A 21,775-nucleotide genomic window follows, 5' to 3' on the forward strand; every position below is an offset into this window, starting at 1 on the left:
AATCAAAATTTCAAAAATAAAAAACAAAAACAAAACAATTTTCAAAGCAACTAAACACCCACCCAAGAAAAAAAAAAGAAAAAAAAAAAAAAAGGAGGGAGGATTTAAAAGGTTCATATTAACTTCATTATTTCACACACCATACACTTTTGATAGAAATCCAGACAAAATAACTGGCCCAAATATTCCTGTGGTAGAAGTTTCAAAATCGTAAAGTTCTCCATGTTCCTTTCCCAAAAACAAAAATATTTAGTAAAAACGTTTTTTTTCTTGTTTTTTTTCATACAGTTTTAATTTTATGTAAAGTTCTGAAGATAATTGGCACATCTGTAAAGGGTTATATGGCACAGTACCTTTGAAAATAAAGTTCTCTTCAAGGTTGTAAACACCTTTTGATATTTTGTTATTTATTTATTTTTATTGTATTTTCTTAAAAAAGCACAATGAAAACCCTCTGATAGGGATGGTGATACCAAGTGGCAAGGAACGACTATTCTCACAATTCCTTTCCACAATACTCAGTTCTGACTTGTTACACATTGTCCAAGCGATCACAAAGGAACCATCTTACAATCCCCGGGGCCTGTACTGCATCACTTCTTTATGTCCTAGCAGGCACCCATGGTAATGAGTGAATGGAAAAAAAAAATCTATTATTTTTTTTTTATATATATGGAAAAAAAATGTCACTGTTGTCACAGACCAGGAGGATTCAACAGAAACTCCTGAGCGACACTATTAAAAAAAATTCTTCAGCAATCTCTTGAATGATTTTTTTTTCTGTTCACATCTTTGATGAAAATAGATTTGAAATAGAATCTACACATAAAGAGCTGTACCACAAAATAAGCATTTTCATACTTTTCCCTTTTCATGTTTTTTTTTCTTTTTTTTTTTTAGTAATATGTCAGGTAGTCAGAGAGTGGATTATCCCTTTAAAATTATCAAAAGAGTCTTCATGTTGTGTCAGTGCTTCATTGGGGACACCTCTATTTGAATAGGTATTTGGAAAAAGGAAGATGAATATTGTGTGACTATTAACCCAGAGATACTCGCTCTTATCGTTGTAAACTCGGTCTTCTTCATTCTCATACTCTGGAAAAAGAAAAATGTTTGACAAACTTTTATTGGTGACTTTCAATGAAGCTAAATCTGTGTTTCTTGCACATTTTCCTTCGAGCTGCTTTTGAACAGCAGGGGTTCGTGAATGGAGTTCAGCATGGGGTTTTTGGCACAGTTAAGTGTTCCTGTATTGTTGTTATAATGGGACTTAAACGCTGTATAGTGGTTAAGGTGATCATGCTCAATAGCCGGGAGTGCCATATGGTTGTCTCCTGGGGCAGTAGCTGGTATTTCATCTTCAACATTGATTATTTCAATAGTTCGTGTTGGCCCATGATGTTTGTGCAGCTGGTGCTGTTTACGAAGTTTATAAAATGCAATTAACATAACAGCTGCCATAAATGTGATCGCCACAAAGCACCCAATAATGATCTTTGTTGTCTTCATGACATCATCTAGATCCTTCATTATGTTCTCTGTCACATCAGTTATTGGAATAGTAAATGTCTTCTCTGTAGAACGGGTACTTCGTGGAGTAAGTGACGTGGTAGAATAGGTTATCCCCCATCTAACTGTTGTGGTTGGACCAGGCTCTTTTTCAGTAGGCTTTATTTCCTCTGGGGATGAATCCATAGTTTCCACTGTAACAGTTGTAAAGTAGGTGTAATCCGTGGTAGATGGATCCACTACAGCAGAAACATTGAGCGTAGCAGATGCGGTTGTATTTCCGGCTGAATTTGTGACCATACAAGTGTATTGTCCTGTGTCCTGTACTGTAACATTTGTAAAATTCAGTGTGCCATCGTGTAAAACAGAGATACGTACTCTATAGGAACCATGAGTCATCAATGTCCCATTTGGTGTTAACCAGTTTACGGACGTCATCGATGTACCTGTTCTGCATTTCAGCTCAGCAGCCATGCCCTCCGTTACATTGAGGTCAGTGGGAGGCTCCACTATAACTGGGGCATAGCATGTGAAGTGACTCTGATCTAATTCTCCTATGTATCTCGTTTTTAAGTTCGGTGGGGAATGACAACGTGCACAACAGGTTGTATTGTTAGGTACAGTCTCTTTTAACCACCAGCTTAACCACAAAACATCACAGTTACAATGCCAAGGATTATGGTTAAGGTGTACTCGCTCCAGGCGGTGAAGAGGAGTGAAAAGATCATGAGGAAGAGACATTAAATTGTTGTGGGAAAGATTTAGTTCCTCCAAAGATTTCAAATCATCAAAGGCATTGCGTTCTATGGTTGCAACATGAGCATGCATCAGCCATAACTTTCTCAGGCTAGTCAGCCCCTGAAAGGAACCAGGACGAATCATTTCTAGACGATTTCCAGACAATTCTAGTTCTTCCAGTCTGACCAATGCTGTTAAATTGGGTATATCTTTTAAATTGCACATGCCCAGATTTAGATATCTTAAGTTCACAAGACCCTCAAAAGCAGCTTCAGAAATATACTCCAACTTCTTCAGTTCTCCCAAATCAAGTCGTCTCAATGAAGGAACCCTGTTGAAAGCATATGATGGGATACTTTCTATAGGATTGTTCCTTAGCCACAGCTCCCTTAACTTGGATAGATATTCAAAGGCTTGAGTAGGAACAGTGGTCAAGCGATTATCGAAAAGTTCCAAAGTGCTCAAGTTTGGGAGTCCATTAAAAGCACCAACTTCAATCTTCCGAATAAGATTTTTGCTGAGCTGTAATATTTCCAAATGTCGGAGGTGCTTAAAAGTGTCTGTCTTGATAACCTGAATAATGTTCTCCTGAAGGTTCAGGTATCGCGTATTTACCGAGATGCTTTCTGGCACTTCTACCAGTTCTTTCCGTGTACATGCAACCCGACTGGCCTGATTGCTGCAAGAACAGGCAGCAGGACAAGATGTGGGAGATGTTCCTCCCAGGGCCAGGGAAGAGACCCATGAGATAAATAAAACTTGCTTCAAAATCATTCTAAAAATCTTCAAACCAAGCATCCTGTGGGTGCAATGGTTGGTGCCCATCTTCTATTTTCATAGTTTAATACTATTTTTCCAGCTTTATCATCCTCAGTTTCAAATGCCTTAAATACAAGAAAATACGAGACGTGAGAAGGATATGGTTAAGGTGCACATAGTGAATACAGCAAATATGGGGGGGGGGGGGGTCAAAACTTTACATCTGAACTGCAACAGGCAGTAAAAAGCTGAATAATCAAGGACCCTTTTTTATGGAACAAAGATTGAAATGTCTTGTTGAGTAAACACAAACACACAGTTTAAGAATTCGTTACTTATTCTATCTTTAAGCAGTAACAAGTTGCTGACACCCAGAAAAACCGGCTTTGTAGTGTATTAAACGTCACATTAAGGCCTCATGCACAAACGTATTTTTTTCCTCCCGTAAATACTGCCGTAAATACGGGTACGGTGTCACACGTATTCGACCCGTATTCCACCCGTATTTACGGGCACGTTTTCGCTGCAAAATTGCACTGCACTAATCGTCAGCCCCTTCTCTCTATCAGTGCAGGATAGAGAGAAGGGACAGCCCTTTCCGCAGTAAAAGTAAAAGAATTTCATACTTACCGGCCGTTGTCTTGGTGACGCGTCCCTCTCTTGACATCCAGCCTGACCTCCCTGGATGACGTGGCAGTCCATGTGACCGCTGCAGCCTGTGATTGGCCTGTGATTGGCTGCAGCCTGTGATTGGCCTGTGATGCAGCCGTCACATGGGCTGAAACGTCATCCTGGGAGGCCGGACTGGAGGAAGAAGCAGGGAGTTCTCGGTAAGTATGAACTTCTATTTTTTTTACAGGTTGATGTATATTGTGATCGGAAGTCACTGTCCTGGGTGCTGAGTTACTGCCGATCGTTTAACTCTTTCAGCAACCTGGACAGTGACTATTTACTGACGTCGCCTAGCAACGCTCCCGTAATTACGGGTGCACACACGTAGTCACCCCTAATTACGGTAGCCCCATAGACTTCTATGGACTGCACGTGCCGTAATTACGGCCTGAAATAGGACATGTTCTATCTTTTTCAACGGCACGGGCACCTTCCCGTAAGCATACAGGAAGTACCCGTGGCCAATAGAAGTCTATGGGCCATAATTACGGGTGTTTTTACGTTCATGTGCATGGGGCCTGAGGAGCTTAGGAGTCCAGTGGGCGGTCCTACCCAGTGATTGACAGCTGGAGCACACTGGGATGGACACACACCAGACACAGTACAAAACGAGGTAGAACTGCTGTGCAGTGCAGATGCTCTTGTTCAGGTCACATCTTACAGAGAATGTAGCGCTCAAGGTCAATGTGGGAAGTGTCCATGTCCCACACTGTTATCTCATAAAATTGTTTCTTTCATGTACACTGAGATTCTTCGAGTAACTTGTATGGGGGATAACTCCCCTTATGTAAAATTGTGTATGTATCGCTTTAAATGTTTGATGTTCACATGTTGTGATGTATTTTACGGAGCTCTGTATGTAGGGCTGGTGAGCCGTTGCACACGGGCACATCTGAAAAACCCTGCCTTCATTGCAAGAGAAGGTCCAAGGCATCAGTACGGGCTCATGCAGAGCCCAATACTGACATGGTGGGGAGCGTGGTGGTATTCAGCCATGCACCAAAATACTAGTTAGGACAGGCCAGTGGCTGAGAGGAGATATAAGGGAAAATGTTTGCGCCATTGGGGAGTCCGGCTAGACCACTTGAGGTTATGAATGAGCCTGTTCCTGCGGTACGGGAGGTTTTTTTATTTAAAATGCCCTGAAGCCTACTAAGGGGACTGTACTGCCCTGAGGCCTAATAAGAGGATTGTACTGCCCTGAGGCCTAATAAGAGGACTGTACTGCCCTGAGGCCTAATAAGAGGACTGTACTGCCCTGAAGCCTAATAAGAGGACTGTACTGCCCTGAAGCCTAATAAGAGGATTGTACTGCCCTGAGGCCTAATAAGAGGACTGTACTGCCCTGAGGCCTAATAAGGGGACTGTACTGCCCTGAAGCCTAATAAGAGGACTGTACTGCCCTGAGGCCTAATAAGAGGACTGTACTGCCCTGAGGCCTAATAAGGGGACTGTACTGCCCTGAAGCCTAATAAGGGGACTGTACTGCCCTGAAGCCTAATAAGACGATTGTACTGCCCTGAGGCCTAATAAGAGGACTGTACTGCCCTGAGGCCTAATAAGAGGACTGTACTGCCCTGAAGCCTAATAAGGGGACTGTACTGCCCTGAAGCCTAATAAGACGATTGTACTGCCCTGAGGCCTAATAAGAGGACTGTACTGCCCTGAAGCCTAATAAGAGGATTGTACTGCCCTGAAGCCTAATAAGGGGACTGTACTGCCCTGAGGCCTAATAAGGGGACTGTACTGCCCTGAAGCCTAATAAGATGACTGTACTGCCCTGAGGCCTAATAAGAGGACTGTACTGCCCTGAAGCCTAATAAGAGGACTGTACTGCCCTGAGGCCTAATAAGGGGACTGTACTGCCCTGAGGCCTAATAAGGGACTGTACTTCCCTGAAGCCTAGTGAGAGGTTTGAAACATTTAAGTCCTGTAAAGTGAGTGGAGGATAGTGGGACAGAGTCAAGCCAGAAGAGTTCCTGGAAAGATAAGACAAGTAGTAGTGAGTAACCCCTTGAAATGGCCGCCGCTCTCCGCTCTTACCTGCGCCCAGCGCTCTGGCTGGCACCGCTCCTTTTCTGGCTGCTTCCCACGCTGCTGATGCTCTGCTCTGGGTCCCACTCAGCTTTTCCTGACTATAAAGTACAGGCCGGACACGGCAGAAAGCCCTGGGGGAGGCCACCATGATCAGGGATTTAGGCAGGGAATGAGTTAAGGAAGTTAGGAGGGGTGGTTAGGAGGTAGTGGGGGAGCGGAGGTTAGTGGGGCGAGGCTAGGATATTTAAGGGTGGGCAGAGAGGAAGGACACCGCCATTACGGTACCAGCACAGGAAAGCTTGTCCTGTCCTGCTCTAACAATGGATGCCCTACTCACTCAGCTCCGGGCGGCCATAGCGGAACGAGGCATGGCATGGATTGCGGAGGAGCTGGGGCTATCCGACCCGCTGTCGAGCTCTGTGGTGAGGAGCTGTTGGAGCCCTCTGCCCCGGCGGCAGGAGGAGAGTATGTGTCGGCGGGTGGATCCGGGGCTCAGGTGGTGACGTCATCTCCTCCTCGGCAGCGGTCCCATCGCACAAGGCCTCCGGAGCGCTTGAGCCCGGACCTCCTGCCGCGAGCCAGGCACCGGGTAAGGAGCCCCACGAGGGACCCTCCAGGCCGGGCTCCCCGCTCGGCTGCTAGGAGCAGGACGGCCTGGTCTGAGAGGAATCCTGTCAGCCAGCCTGGCTCAGCGGAGGTGGGGGGGGCAGGCTCCCTTGCATCTGGGATCGCCCTCTGCCTCCAGTCGATGGGATGCAGGATTTGCGGCAGGCCGTGCTGGCGATGATCCAGTCGAGCGGCCCGCCTGTCAACATGATGATGTCCCGGGTTCCAGGCGTGTACCACAGTCGGTGGTGGCACGGGGGGGGGGCAGGTGGGTGGCTACCAGTGGGCCACGGGGTGGACGAGGCCCCCAACAGACGGGAGGAGAGGCCCAGTTCGTCCGCACTAGTCTGGAGCGCTTCCTTGGAGAGTCGGGGGTGTCGGTCGTGTTGGCGCTTGTCCGGGGCCGGCTAGTCCGGATGAAGTTGACGACTGGGAGGTCGGTGGACAGGATGGACGTCTGGATGAATCCTTTGCCCCGGCTGGTGGGGACACAGCACCTGCGCAGCCCGGTGAGTTGATGTCTCCTACTTTTTCATTGCCTGCTATATTTCGGTCCCCAGGGGTGGGGGGTAGTTCCGGTGGTGGTGTTTGTAAGGGGGGAAGATTCGTGAATTGTTGGGCTGTGTGCGTAAGCTTTTGGCGCGATGTGGGTGGGGGCGCTGGGTTCCCCGTCTCCTGTTTCAGCGTGGGTGCCGCCGTCGGTGGGGCCCGCATTGGTGGATAGTACGCCGGGTGCGGCTGGGGGGGTGTCTAAGGGAACGGGTGTGGCAGTGTCTGTGCAGATGGAGAAGGATGGGGCGGTTGATGAGGTGAGGTTGGATGATAAGGCGAAGGGTAAGGTGTATATATGTTTTGAGTGCCCGTTAGGGGCGCATCTGAAGCCTGAAGTCAAGGAAAAAGTATGGAAGGACGAATATGTCGAAATTTTTTCATTCTTGCCTTTAGAGAAGTTCAATTTAGATAAAGGGAAATGGTTGGAAAGTAAAAAGGAGAAGGAAGAAAAACGTTGCTATTGGTTGATTCCTCAAACTTTTGTTAATGGGTTGCAGGCGTTTGCGATTTTGGCGAGCATGAAAGGGCAGAAGACACCGGAACATTGTTCCGATTGTTCCGGCCTCTTCTGTTACATGGATGCTATCGGGGAAGCTCATCGAGTTTACGGCGGGCAGACGTGGCTGCGCTATGATGAGTAGTTCCGGCAGCGGAAAGCCGTGCGGCCTGACATTAGATGGGATAACAAATATATTGGGTTGTGGTTGAGGGTCATGGCTCCGGTGCGCTTTGGCCAATCCTTTCCTGGAGGTGCGGCCGGTTCAGCCGGCCCCTCAGTGCCTTATGGTGGGGGAATGGGTGGGGCAGGAGGAAAATCCGGATTCTGCTGGCAGTTTAATGAGGGCCAGTGTATGTTCGGACCGGGTTGTAAGTTTAAACATAGCTGTTCCTCCTGCGGCGGGATTTCCCACGGGGCCGTTAAGTGTTTTTGGAAAGGTAAAGGATGGGGGGCAGGGGGCACTAGCCAAGGGCCTGACTCTGGTGAAGTGGGAAGAAATGGAGCCCTTTCTAAATATATTCCCTGATAGATCAAGGGCAGTTTTGTTATTGAATGGTTTTCGGGTTGGTTTCCGTATCCCTGCCCCCGCTCATAAGGTGCCGTTTTCCTAGCAAAGTTTGCGTTCGGCGTTGCAGTATCCGGGGGTGGTTGGGGATAAGTTGCGGAAGGAGGTTAAGTTAGGGCGCATGGCAGGTCCTTTTGGGGATTGACCATTACCGGATTAAGTGGTGTCACCGCTGGGGGTAGTGCCCAAGAAGGAGCCGAATACGTTTCGGCTCATACATCACTTGTCTTATCCGCGGGGGCAGTCAGTTGATGATGTGATTTCTCCTGAACTTTGCTCGGTGGTTTATACCTCGTTTGATGCAGCGGTTGACTGGGTGCGTCGGTATGGGGCTGGAGCTTCAATGGCGAAAACAGATATCGAATCAGCGTTTTGCCTCCTCCCGGTGCATCCCGATAGCATACAGCTGTTAGGGTGTTATTGGGACGGGGCTTATTTTGTGGATCGCTGCCTCCCTTTGGGGTGTTCGATTTCCTGTGCCTATTTTGAGGCTTTTAGTTCCTTCCTGGAGTGGGTGGTCTCGTCGGTAATACATTACTTAGACGATTTCCTGTGCGTTGGTCCGGCAGGTTCTTCGGTTTGTTCTACTTTGCTGCGCACGATGGAGTGGGTGGCGAAGAGGTTCGGTGTTCCTTTAGCCCTGGACATAACAGAGGGGCCTAGCTCCTGTCTGGTCTTTTTGGGAATCACCATTGATTCTGTGAGGATGGAGTGTCGGCTTCCGGAGGATAAACTGGAGGCTTTGCGGGCGGAGGTGGATCGGGGTAGGCATTTGCGGAAGATCTCCTTGCGCGCGTTGCAGTCCTTGTTGGGAAAGCACAATTTTGCTTGTAGGATCATGCCCATGGGTCGGATTTTTAGCAGGCGGCTGTCGGGAGCGACGGCTGGGGTGTCAGCCCCGCATCATTTTATTCGGCTGAATAAAGAGCTCAGGGTGGATTTGGTGGTTTGGTTTGAGTTTTTATATTGTTATAATGGGAAGTCCTTTATTATGTCCCCGGGGGTGGACAGCGTTGATTGGGAGTTGTTTACAGACACGGCGGGGGGTGTAGGTTTTGGGGCTTACTGCAAGGGGCAGTGGTGCGCTGCTGGCTGGCCGCAGAAGTGGGTGGATTTGGGTTTGGTCAAGAACCTTGCTTTCCTTTAACTCTTTCCCATCTTGGTGGAAATTTGGGGCTGGAGGTTTCGGGACATCAAGGTCCGTTTCCATTGTGACAATTTGGGGGTGGTGGGGGCTATTAATAATGTGTCAGCTTTTTCCCCCACCCAGTCGTCCGGCTTTTGAGAAACCTAGTTTTACGTTGCCTGTCCTTGAACGCATGGATTCATGTGCCGGGGGTCCAGAATTACATCGCCGATTCTCTTTCTCGATTGCAGTGGGACCGTTTCCGGTTGAGGTTGATTCGGAAGGGATCTCTTACCCGGAGTGGCTGTGGGGGCTGGGTTACAGGACGCTGGAGGATTGATCCGGGTTTCGCTTGCTCCCGGGACTTGGTCTGCTTATGATTCTGCGTGGCGGGATTGGGAAGGTTGGCAGCTCTGGATGGGGTAAGGACAGATGACGATCGGGTGGTGGCATTGCTGTTTTTTCTGGGACAGGTCTCTATCGCAGGCTGGTCCATGTCCAAGGTTAGTCATTTTGTGTTAGCCCTGGCCTTTGGTTTTAAGCTCCGGGGGTACAGGGATATTACAAATTTTTTTTGGGTTGGCCAGGCGCTGAAGGGTTATAGGAAGGGGATAATGTTACCGGATCATCGGTGCCCGGTGTCTTTTGTGCTGTTGGATCAGTTGTGAGGGGTGTTGGTGGATGTTTGTTTTTCTAGTTTTGAGGTGACTCTATATAGATTGGCGTTCTCGTGGATATTTTTTGGGGCCCTGAGGGTGGGGGAGCTGATGGCGCCCAGCACTATGAGGGCTGGGGGGTTAAGGATGGAAGATGTGTTGTTGGCGGACAGGAGTGTGGAATTCTGGATTCAGTGTTCTAAGACAGATCAGGGGGGGTGATGTAAGAGAGTGGTGTTGGGGGCAGCCAGGGGGGCAAGGATGTGCCCAGTCGCATGCTTTGCGGGCTACAGAGAGGTTTGAATGGTTGTGAGTGGGCAAATGTTGCGTCACGCGGACTGGTCCTTTCTGTCCTGGTACCAGTTTACTTGGGTTTTTCGTAGGTGCCTGCGGCAGTTGGGGTTGGAGGTGTCTTTGTTTTCCCCCCATTCATTTCATATTGGGGCGGCGACGGAAGCGGTGTCCTGGGGGTTGTTCAAGGATCCTCTCCTTTCTGCGCTCTTTGCCAGGGCATTTTGGTTCATCCTATTGTTCCTGGTCTTCTGCTATAAAGTATCTATCTATCTATCTATCTATCTATCTATCTATCTATCTATCTATCTATCTATCTATCTATCTATCTATCTATCTATCTATCTATCTATCTATCTACCTTTGACCATTCTTCCCTGACCTCTTGCCCGTTGACCCGTGATGGACCTTTGTCGCCTGCCCTGACCTTTTGATATTCCTGACTCTGCTTATCATATTTACGTTTGGAAGTCACCAAGGGAGTCTATTCTGGGGTTCGCTCGTAAAGTCTGGTTCCCTGCATAGGGACTAAAGGGTGAATACTCGGTTTAGCCCTATGTCAAATCCCTTGGTAAAAAGGGGTACACACCATCCTCTGCTGGCCCCGCAACAGATTATCCCGCGGACCCCATCACATCTCCCCCCCTGCAGCAGGAGAAACTCCAGTGTTATACTATATGAGCAGGTTATTTGTGTTATTGCTACCATTATTGTTACACTAATGTTGCAAGTAAAGTTAAGCCATCCTTAAAGAGACAGTACCCATATTTTTACAAGGACTTAGACTGGGACTGTGCTGTCCACCTAGTGGTCTAGGACTGTACTCTATTGCACTCTTGTTGCTCAGTGTCATGCGACATGTACGCTGCTCGCTCCTATAGGAATTGACCGGTAGAAACCCACAAGTTGCGCGTAGGAGAGTAAAACTATAGTAGGGGTTAGCCTTCCTGTTACCCATAGCGGTACTGTGGGACAGATGGAAGCTGACCTTGGTGGACCTTTTAGCGTATCTTACGGTCTCTGGCTCTGGTAAGGATTTTCTTGGTATAATTCTCTATATAACATTTGCTGAACCCTCTGAAGAGAATCTATTCAAGTTAAAAAAAGAGTTTTCCAGGAACTATAAAAAATGAGCAAAGAGCAGGAAGGAGAATAAAAGAACCCCCTGGTCATTTGTTCAATCCTCCGCTGCTCCAGCGCTGCCAGGCTGGTTCCCTCCGGTCTGATGCGGTGACGGGCCAGTCCTGCCACCACCCCCATTGTGGCCAGTGTTTGGCTGTAGTGGTCACGTGGAAACTTGGCCCCTCATCCCTGCAGGGAAGTCAACAAAGACTGGCGGGGCCCCCTTCACGTGGCAGTGCTGGAGCGGAAGGGGATTCATTATTTTATCAATTTTCATGCTCTAAGCTCATTTTTTTTAGTTGATGGAAACCCCCTTTAATGTTTCACTGCAGTGGAGAGAATAGGGGTTAATAGCAGTCCACGTGTTCATCTTCATGGGGAGCAGTTCTGACTCCGTTTACAAGGGACAGTCGCACCTCCTATTCCTGGATCTGTAGTTATATCCAATGTTAATCACTGGTTGAGAGAAAATGTAGAGGTAAAGTTTACTGTGAGGATGATGGGAGTAGCCGGGTGATGATTGCGTGACATTATGGAATGAGCGGTATTATCGGGATTTGCGGTTTCTATGATGTGAGATTATGGATTATTGTAGAGATTCTGCACGTCATATGTAATACAATAAATCATCAGCTGGACTTGTGTTTGGTTCCCGTGTGATATTCTTGGCATATGTGACCGGGAGTAGTCCAGGCCGGACACCCAGCGGCACAATGGAGGAAAACCATTACATGGGGCCAAAAATCCTCTGCAAGCAACAAGTGAAAAAAAGAGAACACTCTGGGGGCTCTGCCTGTGATCGTGTGACTCTCCGGCAGGTTCTCTGGAATCCGTTCAAGAATAACCTAAATAACCTTCCTATAACCTCCTCCTGGCGTGTGGGGTGTTAATGGGTCACTTACCTCGGCTCTACATCCTTGTTAACATTCAATGTACACGTCAGTCCTTGAAGCGCGGGATTATGTAAATTCTATGGAAAATCCAAATATAAAACAGATTTCATTATCCGGAATTATTCTGGGAAGAACAAAAAACATTTCAAGAAATCATCAAAAACAGAAAAGACAAACGGCTCGATGTCACTTCTTGTGTCTAATAACTGGACGGAATGGGGTAACGGAGCGCGTGCGATGGAGGATTCACCCCAAAGATCCACAACCAAATGAGTCACCAAAAAGGAAATCAGAGCAACAACAACAAAAATCACAAGTGTTTGGCTGGAGTTTTGGGTTTCATTCCTTCCAGAACCGGGGACTTACATAGCCTGGACCGCCGAGAGGTCTCATCCAGCCGGATCTGAATTAAGCCGAATCATCACATATTCAAAAATTCTGCAACTCTCCAATATTAAATTCCACATCTCATGCATATACAAAGGCTTCAGCTTGTCCCGTCCTAGTCCTGCTCGCACAGCTGTGGTTTGTCACAATGTAGAAAGTCTATGTTGAGCTAAACAAATCAGCAGCACAAATGTCTTTCTTGCCCTGGACTCCAGGCTGATCGCGCTCATCTACACGGACACATAGTTACATATATTACATGGTTATATAGTTACATAATTAGTACGGTTGAAAAAAGACGCATGTCCATCAAGTTCAACCAGGGGATGGGAAAAGGGAAGGAAAGAAACAAAAATTCTACACATTGACATAACAACTGATATTTTTTCGTTTATAGGAAATTATCTTTGCCTTTTTTAAAGCCATCTACTGTCCCTGCTGTGACCAGCTCCTGCGGTAGACTATTCCACAGATTCACCGCTCTTACAGTAAAGAACCAGCTCCTGCGGTAGACTATTCCACAGATTCACCGCTCTTACAGTAAAGAACCAGCTCCTGTGGTCGGCTATTCCACAGATTCACCGCTCTTACAGTAAAGAACCAGCACCTGAGGTCGACTATTCCACAGATTCACCGCTCTTACAGTAAAGAACCAGCTCCTGCGGTAGACTATTCCACAGATTCACCGCTCTCACAGTAAAAAACCAGCTCCTGAGGCCGGCTATTCCACAGATTCACCGCTCTCACAGTAAAGAATCAGCTCCTGAGGTCGGCTATTCCACAGATTCACCGCTCTCACAGTAAAGAACCAGCTCCTGAGGTCGGCTATTCCACAGATTCACCGCTCTTACAGTAAAGAACCAGCTCCTGTGGTCGGCTATTCCACAGATTCACCGCTCTTACAGTAAAGAACCAGCTCCTGTGGTCGGCTATTCCACAGATTCACCGCTCTTACAGTAAAGAACCAGCTCCTGAGGTCGACTATTCCACAGATTCACCGCTCTTACAGTAAAGAACCAGCTCCTGCGGTAGACTATTCCACAGATTCACCGCTCTCACAGTAAAAAACCAGCTCCTGAGGCCGGCTATTCCACAGATTCACCGCTCTCACAGTAAAGAATCAGCTCCTGAGGTCGGCTATTCCACAGATTCACCGCTCTCACAGTAAAGAACCAGCTCCTGAGGTCGGCTATTCCACAGATTCACCGCTCTTACAGTAAAGAACCAGCTCCTGTGGTCGGCTATTCCACAGATTCACCGCTCTTACAGTAAAGAACCAGCTCCTGTGGTCGGCTATTCCACAGATTCACCGCTCTTACAGTAAAGAACCAGCTCCTGAGGTCGACTATTCCACAGATTCACCGCTCTTACAGTAAAGAACCAGCTCCTGCGGTAGACTATTCCACAGATTCACCGCTCTCACAGTAAAAAACCAGCTCCTGAGGCCGGCTATTCCACAGATTCACCGCTCTCACAGTAAAGAATCAGCTCCTGAGGTCGGCTATTCCACAGATTCACCGCTCTCACAGTAAAGAATCAGCTCCTGAGGTCGGCTATTCCACAGATTCACCGCTTTCACAGTAAATAAGTCTTGTTGCTTCTGGAGACTGAACCTTTTTTCTCCAGATGGAAGGAGCGCCCCCTTGTCTTTGGAGAGGGTTCTACAAGGAACAGGATTTCACTATATTTCTTGTACGGGCCATTTACATACTTAACCCCTTAACGACATCCAACGCACTAGTACCTCCGTCTTCTGCACAAACTGCAGCAGAAATGTGTTCCCCATCAAGGTCACAGAGTACAAGCAGGGAGGTGAAGGACATGATATGGCGAGCGTGGTGCGCGGTCCGGGCTCCGTGGGGACCCCTCTTCACAATGGAGTCCATTCTAGATTTCTTCTCAGTCAAACCATGAACGTCTTTATATTGATCATTTCAGCCGGTGTGGAAGTCAAAGCTCAACTAATGAACTGACTGAATTTAGGACTCGTGCGTCTTCTGTGATAAATTCAGCACAACCAACGTTCACACTATTGGTCGGCCGTAGGAGTGTGTGACCTATGTGGTCACAGCGGGCGCATCAGCCATCCCCGTCGAGGGGCATCTCCGGGGCATTTATGACCCTCAGAAATTGGATTGGAGCTGTAATTCAGTTACTGTTGGAAATATATTAACACTGTATAGCGGCATTTACGTGGAGCTCGTGTGGCCGGTTATGTAGGTGATGTACAGTAGGTTATCGTTGTGGTATACAATGGGGTGGCCCTGTATAGCGGCATTTATGTAGGTGATGTACAGTAGGTTATCGTTGTGGTATACAATGGGGTGGCCCTGTATAGCAGCATTTATGTAGGTGATGTACAGTAGGTTATCGTTGTGGTATACAATGGGGTGGCCCTGTATAGCGGCATTTATGTAGGTGATGTACAGTAGGTTATCGTTGTGGTATACAATGGGGTGGCCCTGTATAGCGGCATTTATGTAGGTGATGTACAGTAGGTTATCGTTGCGGTATACAATGGGGTGGCCCTGTATAGCGGCATTTATGTAGGTGATGTACAGTAGGTTATCGTTGTGGTATACAATGGTGGTGGCCCTGTATAGCGGCATTTATGTAGGTGATGTACAGTAGGTTATCGTTGTGGTATACAATGGGGTGGCCCTGTATAGCGGCATTTATGTAGGTGATGTACAGTAGGTTATCGTTGTGGTATACAATGGGGTGGCCCTGTATAGTGGCATTTATGTAGGTGATGTACAGTAGGTTATCGTTGTGGTATACAATGGGGTGGCCCTGTATAGCAGCATTTATGTAGGTGATGTACAGTAGGTTATCGTTGTGGTATACAATGGGGTGGCCCTGTATAGCAGCATTTATGTAGGTGATGTACAGTAGGTTATCGTTGTGGTATACAATGGTGGTGGCCCTGTATAGCGGCATTTATGTAGGTGATGTACAGTAGGTTATCGTTGTGGTATACAATGGTGGTGGCCCTGTATAGCGGCATTTATGTAGGTGATGTACAGTAGGTTATCGTTGTGGTATACAATGGTGGTGGCCCTGTATAGCGGCATTTATGTAGGTGATGTACAGTAGGTTATCGTTGTGGTATACAATGGGGTGGCCCTGTATAGTGGCATTTATGTAGGTGATGTACAGTAGGTTATCGTTGTGGTATACAATGGTGGTGGCCCTGTATAGCGGCATTTATGTAGGTGATGTACAGTAGGTTATCGTTGTGGTATACAATGGGGTGGCCCTGTATAGTGGCATTTATGTAGGTGATGTACAGTAGGTTATCGTTGTGGTATACAATGGTGGTGGCCCTGTATAGCGGCATTTATGTAGGTGATGTACAGTAGGTTATCGTTGTGGTATACAATGGGGTGGCCCTGTATAGCAGCATTTATGTAGGTGATGTACAGTAGGTTATCGTTGTGGTATACAATGGGGTGGCCCTGTATAGCGGCATTTATGTAGGTGATGTACAGTAGGTTATCGTTGTGGTATACAATGGGGTGGCCCTGTATAGCAGCATTTATGTAGGTGATGTACAGTAGGTTATCGTTGTGGTATACAATGGGGTGGCCCTGTATAGCGGCATTTATGTAGGTGATGTACAGTAGGTTATCGTTGCGGTATACAATGGGGTGGCCCTGTATAGCGGCATTTATGTAGGTGATGTACAGTAGGTTATCGTTGCGGTATACAATGGGGTGGCCCTGTATAGCGGCATTTATGTAGGTGATGTACAGTAGGTTATCGTTGTGGTATACAATGGGGTGGCCCTGTATAGTGGCATTTATGTAGGTGATGTACAGTAGGTTATCGTTGTGGTATACAATGGGGTGGCCCTGTATAGCGGCATTTATGTAGGTGATGTACAGTAGGTTATCGTTGTGGTATACAATGGGGTGGCCCTGTATAGCGGCATTTATGTAGGTGATGTACAGTAGGTTATCGTTGTGGTATACAATGGTGGTGGCCCTGTATAGCGGCATTTATGTAGGTGATGTACAGTAGGTTATCGTTGTGGTATACAATGGGGTGGCCCTGTATAGCAGCATTTATGTAGGTGATGTACAGTAGGTTATCGTTGTGGTATACAATGGGGTGGCCCTGTATAGCGGCATTTATGTAGGTGATGTACAGTAGGTTATCGTTGTGGTATACAATGGGGTGGCCCTGTATAGCGGCATTTATGTAGGTGATGTACAGTAGGTTATCGTTGTGGTATACAATGGGGTGGCCCTGTATAGCGGCATTTATGTAGGTGATGTGCAGTAGGTTATCGTTGCGGTATACAATGGGGTGGCCCTGTATAGCGGCATTTATGTAGGTGATGTACAGTAGGTTATCGTTGCGGTATACAATGGGGTGGCCCTGTATAGCAGCATTTATGTAGGTGATGTGCAGTAGGTTATCGTTGCGGTATACAATGGGGTGGCCCTGTATAGCGGCATTTATGTAGGTGATGTACAGTAGGTTATCGTTGCGGTATACAATGGGGTGGCCCTGTATAGCATGGTTATTTAGGCAACTGTTTAATGGTACTTATAATTAGTCAGAGTTTATTATAGTTCTTTGCATGACAAAACATCAGATGGAGAAGGAACAGCCGGTAATAAACATGAGCCCAGCCCTGACCCCACCGGCTAAAATGAGCGCGACTTTCCTACACGAGGTGCGGGAGGAGATACAAAGTCTCATTTCAGAAATATGTCGAAATCCCGGCCAATCATTAAGCTGCGTCTTCTCTCCCATTTTCCGAACTTATATTATTGGCACAAAGGGCACTAAATTCTAGCGCAAATGATGAATAAATATTTTGCAGCGTAGATTAGACGCTATGTTAGAGTAAAAATAAATAAAAAGTACAAATATTCTGAGAAACGTGGACCGTGGTGGATCCTGTCAGAGAAGCCTAAACTCCCGCTCCGGGGGATCTCGGTGGATCACCGGCGGTCGAGCTTGCCCTTGGATCAGTAAGGCCGGATTCACACGAGCGTGTGAGTTTTGCGTGCGCGTGGCACTTAACAGCTCCGTGTGTCATCACCATATGGTGCGTGGATGGGTGATTTTCGCGCAGCCGCCATCGTTATGACACTCTGTTTGGATGTTTGTAGCACGTGGTGCTTTTCTGTTTTCATTCATCCTTTTCACAGCTCTTGCGTGAATCACGCGCGTCCCATAGAAGTGCTTCCGTGTGGTGCGCGAGATTTTCACGCACCCATTGACTTCAATGGGTGCGTGATGCGCGAAATACGCACAAAGAACGGGCATGTCGTGAGTTTTTCGCAGCGGACTCACGCGGCGTAAAAAATCACGCAACTGTCTGCACGGCCCCATAGACTAATATAGGTCCGTGCCACGCCTGTGAAAATCATGCACGTTGCACGTATATCCCATTCGTCTGAATAAGCCCTAAGTCCGGCTTTTTTCTGTGATTTTTTTAGTATATGTCTCCGCGGATCAATGGTAGAAATAATCGGCATCAGAGTTGATAAATAAACGTCCCTTAGTGAATGTCCAGACTTGAACACCTTTTAGATTAAGGCTCTTGTACACGGGCCGATGATCGGGGGTGAATGAAAACACTTATAACTCTCGCTCCTGATCATTGGTCTGTGTAAACTTGGAGCAATCAATCAACCAATCAGCAAATGCTCGTATTTCAGCTGATTGGATCTTTTATGCGGCCTAAAAAATGGTTTCTTATTGACTTCACATCTCCCCATGTAAACATCAGATGTGCTGCCACCTAGAGGGGGAATCATCGTATTACTGATCGTTCCTCGCCATACATTCTGATGGACACGCTGTTATCATCACGCGGAGCTCGTTACATCTGCCCGTGTACATTCACCTTAGGGTAAGCTTTGTTTTTCTGATACAGAGCTCCAAACCCCTTGCATAGACTGATTTAGATGATAACATTTTGGCTGCTTGCAGTCGCCACTAGTGGGCACCTATGAGCTTACTGTATACAATACCTACATACTATTCATCTCCTCAGCTCCCCCTAGTGTGCAACTGCAGGTAGACAGAATTTTAGCTTGTAATTCTTTGCAGGGGATTTGAAGTTCTGTATCAGACGATTATGAAGATATTTTTTTAAGACAAAAATCAGCCAAGAATGTTGAACCTAAATGCCATGGGGCTTAAAGCGGTCGCCTCGCAAGAACAAATTATTGGAGCCTATTAAAGATATATAATAAGGAGCCACGTTCAGAGCTCTTGCCCAGTTGGACTTGGCACAGCCACGTTTTAGATGGTCGGCCGTTGTGTGGCAGAGGCTGCGTGCGACCCTACATTTCCCCCAGTTTCTGTTTAAGAAGGGGTTGTCTTTAGGAGATAAATCAGGATCCAGTTATAACCAATAGGGTAAAACAAAAATGGACAGACTGGAAAGATGAATTCCTTGAATTCTCTGCAAAATCTCATTTGAAAGGTTTAGAAACGTTAAAAAGACAGATTTGGAGGAGAAATGACAGTTGTTAATGCAGCTATTGCGGTTACATAATATTTTAGCCAGGGTCAGAGGTCATTACACCGTAGATTAAGTCCAAGGACACTCACCTCCGGCAATTCAATACCAGATGATCGGCCAATCTCCATACAGGTGACCAGACAGATCTCCTCTCTAGGAGAAAAAGAAGAAACATGTTGAGAATAGACGAGTCTGAAACCTTAGAGTAGATACAAGATATATCACATACAGTGACCGGAGCGTCGTCCGTGGACCGGGGGGGTCCAGTTCTCGTTTAGGTGATTTATCAGTAAAACATCTGCGTCTCTGCGACGTTGCTACAAGTATTGGGGTTCAGTGGCCACTTCCACAGTCCATATAGTTCTCTACATTGCAGAGCTGGTTGCCGGTAATGGCCATCATGACCCGTCCGCATCACCTGCTCCTGCACAAGACTGATCCAGTGTGATCGTTCTATGTGCAGGAGCAGGCGCAGGACCCGAGTTTGTGAACGCAACGATTTACTGAAAGAAATTCCTACATTTTATTGTAAAAATAACAATCAACTTTATAATTGGGGTTGTACGAATGCCGAAAATCTCTAGAACATTTCTTGTCAAACGGAGGCGCCGTCCAGTGGTTGGTGAGGCGCGGCCGGGGGGCAGTTCTGACGGTTCCCCCTGAATTATCAGCTGCGCAGGCCTTTCTATAGTTGCCCCAATCTTTGGTTTAGTGACACAATTGACTCCTGTTTTGCTTATTTAATTGTTCTACTGGGTTCACGAGACAAAAATTAGAACATAAATGTGGTAATTTTTAATAACTTTGGCATGGACTACAACCAATTGTGAGGCCCGAGCATTATCGTGTAGCCAGAGTGGGAAAAAAGAGAGAGATTACAGGGTAGCGTAAAGCTAAGATTATCTCTTTATTAACCACTTCACTTGATAAAGGTACTGTATAAAACAAGGAGCAGTCGATTTACCAATACTACGAAGCTGAAGGCGCGGGGGACTATGCTGCCTCTTCCACCCATTCTGCGCCTCCTTCCTATGAGAGCTGCATTGAGGGAAAACAGTGTTGGAATCAGTGTCTAGGCCACACGCATGGTACTGTACACATAAGAAGAGGGGGCTCCAGACCCCGTGCACCCTCCACTCCATTGCCCACTAATCACTCCATACAGACAGTCACAAAAGAATGGGGGACACAACTTAAAGTTTACCCCCCTTACAAGCTGGCTATAGAGGACCAGTATCTTATATTTCCTGCAGGATAATCATGGATGTGTATGTATAATATTATATTATGTGCAGGGATCTAGAGGATAGCCGGGTTTAGAGGACCAGTATCTTATATTTCCTGCAGGATAGTCATGGATGTGTATGTATAATATTATATTATGTGCAGGGATCTAGAGGATAGCCGGGTTTAGAGGACCAGTATCTTATATTACTTGCAGGATAGTCATGGATGTGTATGTATAATATTATATTATGTGCAGGGATCTAGAGGATAGCCGGGTGTAGAGGACCAGTATCTTATATTTCCTGCAGGATAATCATGGATGTGTATGTATAATATTATATTATGTGCAGGGATCTAGAGGATAGCCGGGTTTAGAGAACCAGTATCTTATATTTCTTGCAGGATAGTCATGGATGTGTATGTATAATATTAGATTATGTGCAGGGATCTAGAGGATAGCTGGGTTTAGTGGACCAGTATCTTATATTTCCTGCAGGATAGTCATGGATGTGTATGTATAATATTATATTATGTGCAGGGATCTAGAGAATAGCCGGGTTTAGGGGACCAGTATCTTATATTTCTTGCAGGATAGTCATGGATGTGTATGTATAATATTATATTATGTGCAGGGATCTAGAGGATAGCCGGGTTTAGAGGACCAGTATCTTATATTTCCTGCAGGATAGTCATGGATGTGTATGTATAATATTATATTATGTGCAGGGATCTAGAGGATAGCCGGGTTTAGAGGACCAGTATCTTATATTACTTGCAGGATAGTCATGGATGTGTATGTATAATATTATATTATGTACAGGGATCTAGAGGATAGCCGGGTTTAGAGGACCAGTATCTTATATTTCCTGCAGGATAATCATTGATGTGTATGTATAATATTATATTATGTGCAGGGATCTAGAGGATAGCCGGGTTTAGAGGACCAGTATCTTATATTTCCTGCAGGATAGTCATGGATGTGTATGTATAATATTATATTATGTGCAGGGATCTAGAAAATAGCCAGGTTTAGAGGACCAGTATCTTATATTTCTTGCAGGATAGTCATGGATGTGTATGTATAATATTATATTATGTACAGGGATCTAGAGGATAGCCGAGTTTAGAGGACCAGTATCTTATATTACTTGCAGGATAGTCATGGATGTGTATGTATAATATTATATTATGTGCAGGGATCTAGAGGATAGCCGGGTTTAGAGGACCAGTATCTTATATTTCCTGCAGGATAGTCATGGATGTGTATGTATAATATTATATTATGTGCAGGGATCTAGAGAATAGCCGGGTTTAGAGGACCAGTATCTTATATTTCTGGCATGGTAGTCATGGATGTGTATGTATAAGAATATACTATTAAATGCAGGGTTCTAGAGAATAGCCGGGTTTAGGGGACCAGTATCTTATATTTCTTGCAGGATAGTCATGGATGTGTATGTATAATATTATATTAAATGCAGGGTTCTAGAGGATAGCCGGGTTTAGAGGACCAGTATCTTATATTACTTGCAGGATAGTCATGGATGTGTATGTATAATATTATATTATGTGCAGGGATCTAGAGGATAGCCGGGTTTAGAGGACCAGTATCTTATATTACTTGCAGGATAGTCATGGATGTGTAT

At 46.2% G+C, this 21,775-nt stretch overlaps 1 protein-coding gene across 5 annotated transcripts in view; it reads right to left on the reverse strand.

Annotated features, from left to right (window-relative positions):
• The window catches only part of LRRC4B (leucine rich repeat containing 4B), a 152,976-nt gene that overhangs the window by 142 nt on the left and 131,059 nt on the right, over window positions 1–21,775 (reverse strand). For all 5 annotated transcript variants that reach the window (XM_075848046.1, XM_075848047.1, XM_075848048.1 and 2 more), the window contains 3 exons: window positions 18,992–19,055; window positions 12,035–12,102; window positions 1–3,131 (listed from right to left, as the gene is read on the reverse strand). The exon at window positions 1–3,131 is cut by the window's left edge and continues 142 nt beyond it. In XM_075848046.1, coding sequence (XP_075704161.1) covers window positions 1,147–3,072 — 1,926 coding nt within the window. In that variant the 5' untranslated portion in view covers window positions 3,073–3,131; window positions 12,035–12,102; window positions 18,992–19,055 and the 3' untranslated portion in view covers window positions 1–1,146. The remainder of the gene's footprint in view (window positions 3,132–12,034; window positions 12,103–18,991; window positions 19,056–21,775) is intronic.

This window comes from Rhinoderma darwinii, unplaced genomic scaffold (genome assembly GCF_050947455.1).
Source record: "Rhinoderma darwinii isolate aRhiDar2 unplaced genomic scaffold, aRhiDar2.hap1 Scaffold_1586, whole genome shotgun sequence".
Classification (NCBI taxonomy): domain Eukaryota; kingdom Metazoa; phylum Chordata; class Amphibia; order Anura; family Rhinodermatidae; genus Rhinoderma; species Rhinoderma darwinii.